Genomic DNA, 11,642 nt, shown 5'->3' on the forward strand with positions numbered 1-11,642 from the left:
TCCCTGTGCTTTGCTAAGCTTGTTCTAAGTAGGTGCTTTAGACCACTGAGCCATCTCACCAGTCCTTTTATTTTGTTTTGAGACAAGGACTTGCTCTATAGCTGAGACTGGCCTTGAATTCAGTATGTGGCCCAGGCTGGCCATAAACTCAAGTGACTCAGATACCTCAGCCTTTTCAGTGCTGGAACTACAAACATTCACCACCACACCCAGCAATAACTATTGTTCATCACTGCTATAAGTCAGCCTTTTCACAGACAACAATCTTTTACCTGTCAGTTTTTATAATCTTAGAGCAAAGTTTTATGTACTATTTCCCCAGCTAGGTACTACCGGAAATATAAGAGCAAGACTGCTGTAAAGAACTATAAACCTTAAAGGCAGGGCATGCCATACACCTATAGTTCCACCTACTTGGAGGCTGAGGCAGAAGGGTCTCCACAAGTTTAAGGCCAACCTGAGCTACTTAACAAGACCTTATCTGAAAAAAAAAATTTAATAGCAGTGACAGTTTTTTGTTTTTGTTTTTTTTTAATGTACTTGGTTGTTGCAGGGTCTCACTACACAGCTTGGACTTGTGGTGAGCCACCTTACTTTTACCCTCCCCAGCATTGGGGTTATAGGCGTGCACCACTATGCTTGGACTATGGCTAGCTCAGCCCGCCCCGGAGATGGGGCAAGTGGTGCTGGGAATCTAACTGCGGTCTCTGCACTTGCCTAAGCTTGCCTAAGCAAGCACTGTAGTTCATTGAGCTATCTCGCCGGCCCTGCAGTGACAGTTTATCTGAAAAAGTAAAAATTAAAAAATGTTAGGCCAGGGATATAGCTCAGTGGCACAGCCCTGCCTGGCAAGTGCTAGGCCATGAGTTTGATTCCCAGTACCAAAAACTACTTAGCTCAGTGTGAAAGCTCTGGGTTCCATCCCTAGTTCTGCAAAAGAGAAAAGAAGAACAAGGCTCCTGCATTTCCAGGGGTCACATCCTCATACTAACAACCTAAGAAAAAAGGAATTGTGAGACTGAGCTCAATCCCCAGCACACACACACACACACACACACACACACACGCACGCACACACGCACGCACGCACGCACAGAAAAAGGACAGAGACAGGGACATGAGACGGCAGGACACCCTTCTCTCCAACTGTAGTCCCCTTCCATCTTGCAAACCAGGACTGGGTCAGAATTCTCCCACATTGCAGAAGAGCTGGGGAAGTGAATACCTAGCAAAGAAGGCTGTCATGAATCCCCTGGGGCTGGCACACGGCTCCCAGGAGTGCTGCACGGTCCCACGTGTAGGGAAGAGGGGAAAGGGCTAAGGCGGACAGCAGTGTTGCCATGCCCAGTTAACTATATATAGTACTTTGCTGTGGTAAGGCCGAATGGATATAAGAAGGTAGTGTTTAAAAAAAAAAAGGTGGTAGTGTTTGCAAATAGCAGTGGCAGGGTACCGGATGCTGCCATAGCTACCTTTCTCTGGGCAAGGTATGCAGGCACTCCATGTGTCAGCATAAAAGTAAGCTGTTTTGAGAAATAAGTACAAGCCACGCATGGTAGCGCATATCTGTAGTGCCAGCATGGAGGCAGAGGCAGGAAGATCACTGGAAGTGTGAGGCCAGCCTGCACTGGATGGTTAACCCTACCTCCGGGGCTGGGGAGATGGCTTAGTGGAATAAGTATTTCCCAGGCAAGTGCAAGGGCCTGAGTTCAATACTGGGTTCCACCAAAAAAAAAACCCTACCTCCTAAAAAGAAAAAGTGAGCCAGGAATATAGCTCAGTGGCCTAGCACCTGCCTGGCAAGAACGAGGTCCTGAATTCAATTCCAGGGATGCACCAAAAAAAAAAAAAGCCAGGTGTGATGGTACATACCTGTAATTCTAGCATGAGGGAGGCTGAGGCAGGAGGATCATGGCAAGTTTGAGGCCAGCCTGGGCTACATAGTGAGTTCAAGGCCCACTTGAAGTACACAGCAAGACCATCTCAGAAAGACAACACACACAAACATAAGTACTTTTGGGGGCCAGCCCATTAGCTTAGCAGTTTTTAAGTGGTTTCTTTTTTAATTTTATTTATGTGTGTGTGTGTGTGGGGGGCCAGCTCAGCCCACTAGGGGGCAGGGCTGGCTGGCATGTGGTGCTGGGGGATTGAACCGCGGTCCCTGTGCTTTGCTAAGCTTGTTCTAAGTAGGTGCTTTAGACCACTGAGCCATCTCACCAGCCCCCTTTAAGTGATTTCTTAAGCAAAGCAGTCAGGCTCAGGATGCTGTGGTTTGATCCCCAGATCCTCGAGCCTTGCCAGACCTGCCCCCTGAAGGCATCCGGAGCCAGCCAAAAAAAAAAAATCCTACTGAACTTTTGGGCCAGGGAGATGGCTCAGTAAAATAAGTGCTTCCCTGGCAAGCACAAGGGCCTGAGTTCAATCCCCGGTTGAAAGTACAAAAGTACTTTCATTTAATGACCTTAATTTGCTTCATCTTTGCATATATAAGTACAACCATGTATTGAATTATTTCTTATTAATAAATTGCTGCTACTCCTATATGTATCCTGAATTTGCCACAATCAGGATCCTGGGTTTGAGTTCCAGCACCATGCAAGGAAAAAAAAAGAAAAGAGAGTTTGGTTCCTTTCAGAAGTTGTACCTTCTAGTTTTTCATAAGTGCAATTAAAGCAATGAAGTAGGTTGAGTATTTCTTAAAATCACACAGAAAATCACTGGTTGTATTATCTGCCAGCAAGAGCAGGCCTTGGGCATGTGCCTGGTATAATTACAAAAGAGACCTTAACGGTTTCTGTCCTGCTTTGGAGTTTCTCCCCACAAGATTTTGGAGTAATGGAGGAGGCACTGATGCTTGGGATACTTAAAAGTTGGGTGAGAAGGAAGCAGGCCGTGGAACCAGAAGAGAATACAGAGGGATCTCTGAAAACACAGTGGCTGTGTTGGGCAGTGGCAGTGTAGTCAGGGCTTATTTCTCCTGGGTGTGGTGGGGCAAACCTGTAATCCTGGCACTTGGGAAGGCAAGGCAGGAAGACTGCCATGAGTTCAAGGCCACCCTGGACTATATAGTTCAAGGGCAGGGGCAGTCTGAACTGCAGAGAAACTCTGGTCTCAAATAAATTGAGGGGGTTTTGTTCTCCGAGATAGGGTTTTCTATGCAGTTGAGGCTGGCTTTGAACTCTCCACAATCCTCCTGCCTCAGCTTTTGGAGTATTAGGATCATAGGTGTGCACAACCATTTTTACCACTAAAGAGAATATTGAGAATTTGGGAAACTGAATTTAGTTCTTAGGGCCGGCCACATAGCCTAGTGGATTAAAGCGAGGGGTTCGATCCCCGGGCCTGCTGTGCCTGCCCTGGCCATGCTCCTGGGGCACGCTGAAAAGGTGATTGAATCTTAGTGTGATGGCACGCACCTGTAATCCCAACTCTTGGGAGGCTGTAAACAGGCGGATCAGTACAGTCTAATCTAGTAGTGAGACCCTGAACACCCTGTAGACCCTTCCCTAAAGTACAAAAAAAAAAAAAATTTAGTCCTTTCCTGAGTCTTTTTTTCTCCTCACAGTATGGAGGATCCTAAGGTTTTTAGGTCCAGAGATGGTAACTCGCCCTCTGGGGCATTAGGAAATTCCTACATTCCAGTTCCACTAGTAACTTGGAATGTCTAGTTGCCCTCTCACTCACTTCACAGGACAGGGCCGCACGGCCCCCACAGCTTGCATTCCAAAAAAGTTCCTGCAAGGAGCAGGGTTCAAGGCCCCATCAGAATGCATGTAAAATAGCCCTCAGATGCCTGTCCAGTGCACCTAGAGGGTTCTGCGTGTGGACCTGATGGCAGACACCAAGCCTGTGCTGCGGCCCAGAACTGCTGTCAGGGCTCAGGATCCTTCCCCTAGGAAGGCCACAAGATAACAATGGTTAGCAGACAAATGCTCAAGATTCACATGATGAATGAGCCTCATCTCTGCAGCCCCTTCATGTAGGACCCTTGACATCCTTCACGGGACTGTACTGCATCATAGGAGGTCTGTTAAACTGACCTGGTTTGCAAATTGAATGAAGTCCTCTGTTGGAATAAACATCTGGGGCTGGTGAGATGGCTCAGTGGTCTAAAGCACCTACTTAGAACAAGCTTAGCAAATCATATGGACCGTGGTTCAATCCCCCAGCACCACATGCCAGCCAGACCCGCCCCCTGGTGGGCTGAGCTGGCCACACACACACACACACACGCACACGCACACACACAAATAAATAAAAAAGGAATAAACATCTGATGAGCAGGTTAGATTTCCATTTCTTTTTGTTCAGTTTTGAGACAGGCTCTCACTATGTAATTCAGGCAGGTCCTAAACTTGCAGCGATCCTCCTGCCTCAGCCTCCCTCATGATGATGTGCACCACTACGCCCAGCTTTAGATTCCCATTGCTTAAGGAGAATACCACAGCTGGTTTGAGTAAAATGTTTAATGTAAGATACAGTGGATTGACAGAGTTGGTGCAAAAGTAAGAACATCAGATTTAGTTCTGGTCTGTGAGTTTATAACCCAGGCACTTGGACAAAAAAAATTGGCTTTGCCGTCCTGAGTCCTTTAAGGCCATCTCACTTCACCAGCTTGGGGCTTCAAGACTGGCACCCACTGCTTGAAGGTTTAGGTAGAACAAGTTTTCCTGATTCACCACTGGAACCAGGAGACTGGCCTGTCATCCTAATGGTGTTTCCAGGATAGGCTGGATGAAGATGGGGACAGGACTGGATGCGGCCTGCTTCGCTGTGCGTTTGTTACATGCAGTAGTACAAGAGGCCCACAGCTGAGGAGCTTAGCTATCTTCTTTCCCCACACATCCACCCCCAGTGCCCGTGGCAGGGAAGGGGCCCATCCAGAGAAAGAAAGGTCCTTCCGGAATCTATTTGGCGCAAGCTAATGCCACTGCTGGTGCTGCCAGTGGTCAGGCACGGGTATGAAGGCCCTGAGGAGTAGAATAAGGAGAACAGCGTGCAGGCAGAGCAGGAAATAGCCAGCCCAGGCCCGGCCCCAGGGCCCAAGGATGAAGGCCATGCAGTAAAGGAGAACGTGGGGTACTTCTCTTTGGTCAGGCAAAGGCCCTAGTTCAGGCCTGAGGGCAAAGGGCCAAAGGGCTCAGCCTGAGGCCCTGGCTTTGGGTTCATCACATTGAGGCAGTGATGTGGCGACAGGCAAGGCAGAAACAGGGCGGAGTCCAGCTGGTCACTGCCAGCTCCTAGGAGCTACCCTTGTCCTTGTCATCTGTCAGGTCATACCTAGGGAAAGGAGAGGGCTTAGGTGGAAGTTGACTTCAGTCCTTTTTTTTTTTTTTTTGTATTTAGTACAGGGTCTACAGGGTCTCACTACACAGACTGGACTCCTAGTGATTCTCCTGGTTTCAGCCTCCCAGGTGCTGGGATTGCAAGTGCGCCACTACGCCCAGTCTCAATCACTGTCTCAGCGTGCCCCGGGGCAGGGCCAGCAGGGCAGGCTAGGGATTGAACCCCAGCTGTTGCACTCTGCCTAAACTTTAATCCACTGAGCTATCTGGCCAGCCCTAGACTTCAGTCCTTTTATAAAGGAGACACAGGGGCCAGGGAGATAGCTCAGTAGTATAAGCGCTTGCCTGGCAAGCGCAGGGTCCTGAGTTCAATCCCTGGTACCACAAAAATAAATAAGACACAGTGCTATTGACAGAATAAGTGGTTTTCAGCTTGGATTACACCTTGTTACATCTTCCTGTGATCAATGGACAGTGGATTTCTCTGCTTAGACAGCAGCCCACCCCCCACCACGCAGACTCACCACTGGGCCAAGCCCTGGGACAGATCTGTCTCGGCCAGATCCAGCTGCACCTGCGGCAGAGAGCCAGGACAGGACACTTAGACTCCTCCAAAGACCATATCTGCCAGCACACACTTCTGGTCCCAAACCACTACAGGTGACAGTGTCACCTCCACAGTGTCCCTCAGTATGCTTCCACCCTGGCCTCGCCTGGCCTCTCACCTTCCCCAGCAGCTCACGCTCTCTAGACATGAAGGAGGAACTGGACTTCACCGAGACATCCAGCTTTCGCCTGAGCGCCTCGTCCATGGGCAGTTCCCACTCAAACCTAGGGAAGGGGCAGTTGTCAGGGCCACGGGCTCACTGCAAGTCCCTGTCCCCACATGGATGCCCAGGCTGACCGTTCATTAAATTCAGGATTCAGGGTCCTCTTCTTCTGAGAGGTCTTCCTCTTGGTGCCTCGGTTCTTGTCTGGCAGTAGCAACAATGACACATAGGGGTCAGGGGGATCCCGTCCATTTTGCCGAAGGGCCCTGTGACAAGGGATGCCATGATTAGTAACTGAGGGCAGAGTGGAAGGGGCCCTGGAGGCAGGGGGCAGGGCTCACCGGCAGCCGTGGACAATGCTGACCAGCTTTCGCTCTTCACCGTAGTACCATATGGTCAGCTTCACCTGGCCCAGAGGCCCCGCGGGAGCCTCGACAGGGCTGTGGAGAGATGGAGGTAAGTCTGGGGCACGGCGCCTAGGGAGCCCACAACTCCCTATTTTCTACACTGCCTGCATGCCCCCTCCTGCCCAGTCCTTCACCTGTCACCATGGATGAGGCGTTGGCGGAGCTCTGGGGCCGAGGAGGAGGCAGCAGTGTGAGAATGTCCGCCCCAGAGCTCGGGCTCCTCGGCCAAGGAGGAGGCGCTGTGGCTGTGGGCTTCCACGCCTGAGTGCTGAGACACCAGGATCTGGGGGAGAAGCCCGAGAGTGCTCTCAGCCGCTTGTGCTTGGTCCCCGCCCTGCCCCATGGCTCACGGGCTCCGCACTCACCCCCAGCTGTGCTCTCAGCAGCACCTGGCCCTGACCATTGGCGAGCGTGAACCAGCGGTCGAGGAAGAGCCCCTCTGCCTCCAGGAGTTCCGAAATGGGCAGCGACAATGAGCCCAGGGCGCCTGTTCCCTCACCCCGCACCTGTGGGGGTTAAAAGGACTGTGACCAGAGGCAAAGGCATTGATTGGTAAGTTATGGGGCCAGCAAGGCACGCCAGAGATCGAACCCTGGCTGCTAGTCTGCCTAAGCAGGCACTTTAGCCTGCTGAGCTATTTGGCCTGCTGAGGTTCTTCTTTGTAAAGCTCTGGGAGCCGTCCTCCTATCCCCTAGGGCTGGGGATCTAATCCAGGCTTCAAGTGAGCCAGGCGAGTGCTCCACCCCTGAGCTCTATTCCCCAGTTCTCTTTTCTCAGTACTGGGGGTTGGGCAGCCAGGTTATAGCTCAGTGGCACAGCACCTGCAGGGCAAGCACAAGGTCCTCAGTTCAACTTCAGGTACTAAAAAAATTAAAAAATACTGGGGATTGAACCAGGGTTTTCTCAGTAAACTACATCCCCAGCTCTTTTTTGCTTTTGGTACCAGGGACCTAACTCAAGACCTTGTGCTTGCCAGGCTGCAGCTTACGCCACTGAGCAATGTCTCTGGCCTAGTTTGTCTTTTTAAGATAAGGTGTCACCCAGGTGGTCTCCAACTCACTTTTTTTTTTTTTTTTTGGCAGTACCGGAGATTGAACTAAGGACCTTGCTCTTGCTAGGCAAGTGCTTGTTCTACTGAGCTGTCTCCCCAGCCCACTTTTTCTTTCTTTCTTTCTTTTTCTTAAATATCTGCTACAGGGTCTCACTACACAGCTCGGACTCATAGTGCTTCTCCTGTTTTCAGCCTGTTCATGCTTACAAGTTTCCCTAAACTTTTAGGATAAACCCCATATTCAGAGTCCGAAGTGCTAACCATTAATTATGCCATAAAACCCCTATTAGACTCCAAAATTTTTATTTTACATATTTTGAGACAAGATCTTACTATGTTACAGCTCAGACTGGCCTGGCTCAGCTGTAACAGATCCTCCCCTCACAAAGTACAGCCACAGCTATCTATTGCATCTGCCACTCTTGTGGCAGTCCTCCTACCTCAGCCTCCTGAGTGCTGGGATTACAGGCATTCACCACCAGGCCTGGCCTAAGCTCTAAATTCTTAGCATAATATTTAAGAGCTTTTCTGATCTTGCTCCTGCCTGCCTCTCTAATCAATAGTAAATCTGTCTTTTCTGGTTTTCAGCCTGACATGTTTTCTGGCCCTTTTCCTGTCGGGGCCTGTCAGCTCCAAGGATGCCTTTCTTATGCCTCCACCTCTTCCTTAGTGTCTTATACCCTTCTTTCTCCACAGTGCCTTTTTCTTCTGAAAAGAGTATTTTCTGGTTATTTTTCAGCAGGAACGCCAGTGCAGGGATGACAGGCTTCCGCCCCCAAGCTCAACAAGAGCTGGGTCTTCAGCTCTGACGGCCCCGCACTCGGCTGCGGGCCTGACCCACGGTGGGAATCTGTGCCGTGTCTGGAGCGCATGCTGTGTCCCCTACCTGAAGCTCCAGGTTCTCGGAAGGTGGCCTCCTGATGAGAAAGGACATACTCTCATCCCAGACGGGGGCCGATGACTGGGAAACTGTCTGATGGGAGACGAGAGGCTATGATTAATGGCTTATGCGATCTCTACTCCTCCTTTATCTCCCATTCTTTTTTTTCTGACCAGGTTTGGCTTGAACTTGCAGTCCTCCTTGCAATCCTCCTGCCTCAGCCTCCTTTCAGAATGCTAGGATTACAGAACTGGCCTATGCCACCATGCCCAGCATTCTTTCTCCAGTCCTTTTCTTTCTTTCGAGTCTGGATCTCACTACATAGTTCAGATGAGCCTAGAGCTTACTATGCAGGTACCATGCCTGCCTTCCCTCCCATTTTCTTTTTTTCGTGTGTATGTGGTATAGAGTTTCACTACGCAGATCGGACTCATGGTGATCCTATTTTTAGCCTCCGCAGTGCTGGGATTATAGGCTTGTACCACTATGTCTGGGCTCGGTGTGCTTAGGGGCAGGGCCGGCACGGCATGCAGGGATTGAACCCTGGTCCCTACACTTGCCAAAGCAGGTGCTTTGTCCACTGAGCTATCTCGCCAGCCCTCCCTCCCACTCTCCAAATACCTTAGTTTTATGAGTTGTCTCCCCTACAGTAAGAGTAGCATAAGAGCTGGGAGGCTTGGTGCCTTTTCGGAGCTGGAAAGAGAATACAGTTAGTCTTAAATTTTGAATCAGGTCCTCCCCTCACAAAGTACAGCCACAGCTATCTGCTGCATCTCCACTTTTCCTGACAGCTACCACTCTTGTGGCCTTGGATGATCCTCACATCCCAGGAGAAAGGTGCCCTTTACTGCTCCAAATCCACAAGGAGCATCCACACCTGAGGGAGGGATGGGCCAGGGGAACAGCTCACCGGCAGGCCCTCAGCCCGTTCTAGGTAGACAGACAGCAAGGCTGCCGCCAGTTCTGCGCTCTTCTGTGTCTGGATCAGACTGTTCACCTGCAGCACCTGGGAGGGCACAAAAGGGGCTGGGCTGCCAGCTGTCCCCTGGGCCTTGGAAGCCGAGCCCGGTCCCTCTCCTTTCTCCAACCCCCACACCTCCTCTAAATCAGCAGCAGTGGGCCGGGGGGTCAGACGCTCCAGGCGCAAGTGCAGGCGGCCAGATGGGACATCCTCCAGGACCAGCCACTGTGGAAACAGACGGGGTAAGCCTGGAGAATGGGGGGACGGGAATGAAGAGGGTGAGGTCTGGGGAAGATCTGAAGCACCTGTCTACCTTAAGTCATGCTCACCTCATCCAGGAAGCCACTGCTTAGGACTGCGGTGAGACTCACTTTACATCTGTGGAGAAAGAGAAGATGTGAGGCAAATGGTCAGGCTCCAGGAGCCTTAGAGGCCCTGCTCCTGAGTCTCACCTGCCCAGAAAGTCATCCTTGTCCAAGTCCTTGTCAAAGACTTCAACCTCTAGCTCTTGGCCTGGAATCGATGTGACGATCACCTAGTGAGAACAAACACAGTGCAGATGAGAGAGAATGCTCTCCTTTCCCACTCCAAATAACTGCATTTCCCATTCCTCTAACCCCCAGTCAACTGAACCCCATAGGTTTTGGGGCCACTCTAATGCTGGAAGGAAAAATAGACTGAGAGGAGTCCTAGCCACTCAGTTCTGACCTCAAAAACCTCATTCCAGCGAGGGTTGAGATCTTCCCGAATAACATGGCTCCGGAAGCTTCGTCCCGCCAGCTTTAGTTTGACATAGGGGTCTGACTTGCCCTTCACCAGTCCCCCCAAGAAACGGTCTTTGGCAATCAGGTCCTGGGCCTCTAATACATGAATCCGAAGCACGTTCTGCAAAAGGGAAAGAAAGGGGACCAGATGGCAGTTGAATCAGCCCACAGCAGGCTGTGCACACTTCAAGTGGGAAGAAGCAGCCTAAAGGTTTCAAGATAGCAACTTGCCTCAGTCCCAAAGTGGCTGTCAGGAGTGGTGCGAGAGGGCCGAGGTGGAGCATCCACACTGCTGCCCATCGGGGAGCTCTCGCTGTCCAGCTCCCAAGCCCCAGCGGTGCCAGGCACCGTGGGGAAGCAGACTTGTGAGGAATCCAAGTACAGGACCTGGGAAGGGCATGTGGTCCTCCACTCAAGGAGGGGCAACCCAAGCAGGTTAGGGTTGGCGGGCAGGGGCATGGGCTCTGGCTGGGAACCAGGGCCTGCCTTGGCCGAGTTCATCCCTCGATGCTTCCTTCATACCTTCCCAACGCACACCATTCTGCCCCCAGCCAGATCAGTGAGCTTTTTGTGTAGCTGCCAGGTGCTTGCCCAGGTACCCCTTATTTAATCCTCGCCATGCTGAGGAACCTACAGGCCCTTTCCCCACCCCTCGGTGCCTCCTCACTTCCATACCCGCATGACCAGTTTCATGTAGAGCCTGGAGTTCGGGCCAGAGCCACTGAGCTGGAACCACTGGTCGAGAGTGAGTTCTGAGGCAGTGAGCAGGCGAGCCAGAGGAAGGGTCAGCGCCCCTAAAGTCAACGCCCTGGAATCGTCCTTCACCTGCAGACAGGAAGGAGGCACTGTGGGAACAGCAGGTAACATGGCTCCTGCCTCCCCCCTCTCCCTGCTGTCACAAACCTTTCCTTCCACTTAGGGCATCAGAGTCCTGTCCTCATTCTGGGTCCCTTCTGTTTTTGTGTATTCTCTTCCTACTCCTTGGAAAGTTCTCATTCTCTTTTGCTTTGCCTAAGTAGGCAGAGCTTCAGGTCTTAATAAATATTCTACTTCTTTTACAAAATCTTTCATGACTTCAGCATCAGTGTTTCTCTGTGACCATCCTTGTTATACTATGGATTTTTTTGCCTCTCCTAAATAATATTTCATGTCCTAGGATAGTTTTTCGGGTTTTCTTTTTTTTTTTTTTGCGGAACCAGGGATTGAACTAAGGTCCTTTTGCTTGCCAGGCAAGTGCTTATTCCACTGAGCTATCTCCCCAGACCCAGGACAGTTTGATATGTGTGTCTTCTCTATCAAACTGGCTGGTAAGCACTGTGAAAGCAGACATTGTTTCATGCTTTTTCCATAACCTTTAAAATTGGGGTATTAGGGGCTGGAGAGATGGCTCAGTGGTCTAGAGCACCTACTTAGAACAAGCTTAGCAAAGCATCAGGGAGACCGCGGTTCAATCCCCCAGCACCACATGCCAGCCAGCCCCGCCCCCTGGTGGGCTGAGCTGGCCACACACACACACCACACTCT

General features: G+C 50.9%; 1 protein-coding gene across 1 annotated transcript in view; it reads right to left on the reverse strand.

Annotated features, from left to right (window-relative positions):
• Positions 1–4,356: 4,356 nt before the first annotated feature.
• Positions 4,357–11,642, reverse strand: part of Esyt1 (extended synaptotagmin 1) — a 15,419-nt gene continuing 8,133 nt past the window's right edge. Inside the window, exons 16-31 of the mRNA XM_004647078.2 lie at positions 10,794–10,943; positions 10,350–10,505; positions 10,063–10,239; positions 9,807–9,889; positions 9,684–9,732; positions 9,490–9,579; positions 9,304–9,399; positions 9,015–9,086; positions 8,400–8,486; positions 6,828–6,968; positions 6,597–6,745; positions 6,397–6,495; positions 6,190–6,321; positions 6,011–6,116; positions 5,810–5,859; positions 4,357–5,280 (exon numbers count right to left, since the gene is read on the reverse strand). Of these exons, the coding sequence (XP_004647135.1) occupies positions 5,241–5,280; positions 5,810–5,859; positions 6,011–6,116; positions 6,190–6,321; positions 6,397–6,495; positions 6,597–6,745; positions 6,828–6,968; positions 8,400–8,486; positions 9,015–9,086; positions 9,304–9,399; positions 9,490–9,579; positions 9,684–9,732; positions 9,807–9,889; positions 10,063–10,239; positions 10,350–10,505; positions 10,794–10,943 (1,677 nt within the window). The 3' untranslated portion in view covers positions 4,357–5,240. The remainder of the gene's footprint in view (positions 5,281–5,809; positions 5,860–6,010; positions 6,117–6,189; positions 6,322–6,396; positions 6,496–6,596; positions 6,746–6,827; positions 6,969–8,399; positions 8,487–9,014; positions 9,087–9,303; positions 9,400–9,489; positions 9,580–9,683; positions 9,733–9,806; positions 9,890–10,062; positions 10,240–10,349; positions 10,506–10,793; positions 10,944–11,642) is intronic.

The sequence above is a fragment of the Octodon degus genome, unplaced genomic scaffold (assembly GCF_000260255.1).
Source record: "Octodon degus isolate 3935 unplaced genomic scaffold, OctDeg1.0 scaffold00287, whole genome shotgun sequence".
Lineage (NCBI taxonomy): Eukaryota > Metazoa > Chordata > Mammalia > Rodentia > Octodontidae > Octodon > Octodon degus.